This window comes from Limulus polyphemus, unplaced genomic scaffold, assembly GCF_000517525.1.
Source record: "Limulus polyphemus unplaced genomic scaffold, Limulus_polyphemus-2.1.2 Scaffold1909, whole genome shotgun sequence".
Classification (NCBI taxonomy): domain Eukaryota; kingdom Metazoa; phylum Arthropoda; class Merostomata; order Xiphosura; family Limulidae; genus Limulus; species Limulus polyphemus.
In genome coordinates, this window is record NW_013667519.1 from 32,582 (window position 1) to 36,474 (window position 3,893).

The window sequence follows — 3,893 nt, forward strand, 5'->3', positions numbered from 1 at the left end:
TCTACAGTTTGATACCAAACTTATCGACATAAGTTCATGAAATAGTAGTTCAATAAAATTTTGAATACGAGTAAACAAACAAGATCACATGGCCTTTCACCTGTGACCCATCTCGAAAGGGTTAAAGACATAACTCAAGACTTTTAAATCTCAGATTAAACAGAGACATAGCTGAAGTCTTGAATCCTGCACCTCACATTAAACAAATGTAGTTCAAGCCTTTATTCTACACATCACATTAAACAGATACAAATCAAACCTTGATTTCTACACCTCCCATATATTAAAAAACACATAAAAAGGCTCCCCATAGTTACAATTACAACTAAAATCAATCAAATAGAAAAACTATCATAAATACTTACGCACTAAGAGCTCCACCTCCTTTAGCATGTCCATCTAATTTTGTGACAATTACAGCTCCTACATCTACTTTCTCTTTAAAGGCACGTGCCTATAAAACAAGACCAAAATATATATTGAATAATATAACAAGAATATTACTTAAGGATAGAAAAAATTTAGTATATTGAGAACTACAAATGGCAATACAGAGAATAGATTGAAACTTCAAGATATTTTTGGCAACCAACTTTTTTGGGTAAGGCAAGTGTCACATCTTTCAACTTATAAGGATGATCTGACTGAACACAAAAGAGCTCAGGGTATTAATGAGAAAATAAGATCACTGTGACATGCCAGTTTACTTATAAGACAGAGCTGAAGGAGGCCAAACACACCAGTGTAAGTACTAGTTGCTTACCTATATACAAAATGGTGCAGATGAAATGAGACACAGTAAGGTACAAAAAAAAAGACCTGAAGAACATGACAAATAATGTATATTTAACAAGAGGAATAGGAGGGAAATGGACATAATATGACAAATGATGAATCCAATAATACAATATCCCTCTCGTTATTTTTATTTTGGGGGAAATTTTTCTGTATTTTTATCACCAAAATTATAACAACTTTATAACTTATGTTGAAAATGCTTGTTCCCCAGTTGCATTGAGTAAAATCTTTATCAAATGCATTTAGTAATGTAACTTCCACATATGCTGCATTCTAGTTTTTTGCTTACCACTGCCAGTGTTTCTCCATTTCTTGATAAGGTTATGAATAGTACTGTTACAAAAATGAATAGCTTGGTTACAAAAATGGATAGCTTTCTTCGTACCTCATCATTATGTCTGAGTTTTAAACAAGTCTTCACAATGAACACTTTTTAATATCAAATTAGCTGAAAGATAAACTGCTTGCCTTATATCGACATATATCAAGACCAATCCACAGCCTTGCAGACTTGGCATTAGAGATGAGCAATTAACTTGATGAACCAGTGTAATCAGTCACATTGTAAAATAATTGATTAATTGAAATTATGATTAAATTGATTAATGTTGCTAAAATAATGAACAAATCAAAATTAGTGTTTCTGATTATTCAACCTATTCAAGTAATCAAAATACTGACATTATTCTCATTATTGTATTTTCAATTAATTCAAACTTGTTCAGCTTAATCAGTTAGTGCCACAAGTCACAAAAACAAGTAACTAATCAAAATTAGTGTTTCCAATTATTATTATTTTGGATTATTCCAACTATCCAAGTCCCATGTAAGAATAACTGATTAGTTGAATCAATACATGAGTCTGGCAATTAATTTATCAAACTCCACTAGTTGTCTACCTCTACTTCACAGAAGTTCAGAAAAGGGAGTGAGGGAATATGTTCCAGACTGATACGCTTATGATCAAAAACCCAAAATCCTTACTAACAACATTATTTACAAAGCATGAAGAGAAAATTTTCTAAACTTGTAACACGTGGTTTGAAACTGTTTTGTTTGCTTAAAGCAAATCAATCATTATAGCAAGTCAGAGCATAAATGAACAATGAAGCAGCAAACGAGAAAATATTAAGTTTCTGTTTTTGTGTCATTTTAGTGTTATAGCAAGTTTCTTGTATTTAAGCAGTCAAATATGAAAGGACTGAACTTTCTCTTAAAGTAGTGACCAACAACCAGATTTTGCACTCTAAAGTTTTGGCCTAGAAGTCATTAGTTCCTTGGACAAAAAAGTTTGTCTGAAGCTCTGCAATCTAATGAAAGGTGACTTAATATTTAAGTACCAATAACATTTATACATTATAGATATCAGCAATAAATAAAAGTAAACTGAAATTTTAACTTTTCTAATTAATTGAAAACACAGCAATATATTTTACTAAACAAGAAAACACCAAATTTTTTATCAACAGAAAAAATTAATCACTTATTTCACTATTTCTTTCTTACTAAAATTTTCAAACTTGAACTAGGTTGATTTTATGAAGTTATCAGCACGTCTTTCCAATAAGTCTAGCTTTTGCAGTTATTCATTTCACAATCTGATAAAATTAACTCAATAAATACGTACATACAAGTTAAAATTGCAATTTTTTTCTGTTGAAATATTTGTACTTCAAAGACAAACATTCTCTTTTGAAAATTTTGATAACTAAAAGATTTATATATTCTTTTCAACTTTGCAGCTTATTCTTTTCTTTTAGAGATCATGTCAAAATCATTCCCATCTACAAAACAAATTATATTCATGGTATTTTTTGGTATTACTAGATTTTTTGTATTGTGTTCTATTAAACATTGGTTTCTTCAACATCTGTGGTGTTTAAAGTGATGGTTGTTATTTATTTGTTAGACCTGATAGTTGAGATAGTTGTAAAATAAAATTTAAATAACCTGACACCTGTTTGTCCACCTGAGGTACTAAAAAATAAAATTTGTGCAATCTTACATAAAATGTCATTAAAAAAAACATAGAAAGTATAATAAGAGTATATAATTGTTTTTCACCTGAGCTTCACAAGCCTGGCCAATGGAAGCATCCATGACAAAAATAATGTTGTCTGGACTCTGTAAACATATACAATAAAATGTTCATTACATTTTATTTGTTTTTTCTTAATTTATTGTGACAAATATAATACATATATCAACTAATTATGAAAACTTTGATGGATTCTTTAACCCCCAATTAAACTACAATGTTTCAACTTTAAACAAAATAACAGATTGATAAAACAGTAACCATTTTCTCTATCAATGTTACAAAATCAGATAATGCAGTTCACTACCACTTGACCTAGAGCCACAAAATTATTTCAGAAATTCTCATTTGTAACATAATTATCAGTTATGGCATGTAATTGAGTTTCATCTTACAACTAATCTACTTCAATCTTATTTTCTTATCTTGCCTCTTTAGCTCTTAATACATGCACAGTGCTTCAAACAAGTGGTCCACCATTATGCATGCTTACCAAAACGTAAAAATGAGGACTGAATCCTCTCACATGCCAGTGCTCTTGTGGACTGCAGATTGTAAAACACTGATAAAAGCTCCCAGCTGAAATTAGCAGTGTGTAAGCTTTTGACTTTTTTTTACTGCAACTTCCATATTTCCTTAAAGGGTTGCCAGTATTAAGACTTTAAAATGAGTAATCATAAAACTCAAATGAATCTTTAAAATTCCTTTGTTCGTTAATTTATGCTAAAGACAATGCATGTGATCAAGCAGGAAAAGCTCCTTCAGTTCCAAAGAAACCACATAAATTTAGTGAGAAGTGGTTGATTGATTAAGACTAGCTGACTGTCAATAAAGAGTAAACTGGAATATGCCTGACTGCTTTAATTTACATGAAATACTAAAATGCTTTCAAGAAATATTACTTGTTCATTTTAACATATTCTTTGTTGTTCAATGCAGACCAAAATAACTCGTATGGTCCACATATGAAATATGTGTTTTTTTTTTCCATTTGAACTACTGTACATGTACAAATATCATGTTATCACCTCTTTTTTTTGGCACGTGTGTAATGTTC

General features: G+C 30.3%; 1 protein-coding gene across 1 annotated transcript in view; it reads right to left on the reverse strand.

The window, feature by feature from the left end:
* LOC106465324 (signal recognition particle 54 kDa protein) overlaps window positions 1-3,893 on the reverse strand; it is a 39,025-nt gene that overhangs the window by 21,772 nt on the left and 13,360 nt on the right. Inside the window, exons 7-8 of the mRNA XM_013925536.2 lie at window positions 2,863-2,922; window positions 366-454 (exon numbers count right to left, since the gene is read on the reverse strand). Coding sequence (XP_013780990.1) covers window positions 366-454; window positions 2,863-2,922 — 149 coding nt within the window. The remainder of the gene's footprint in view (window positions 1-365; window positions 455-2,862; window positions 2,923-3,893) is intronic.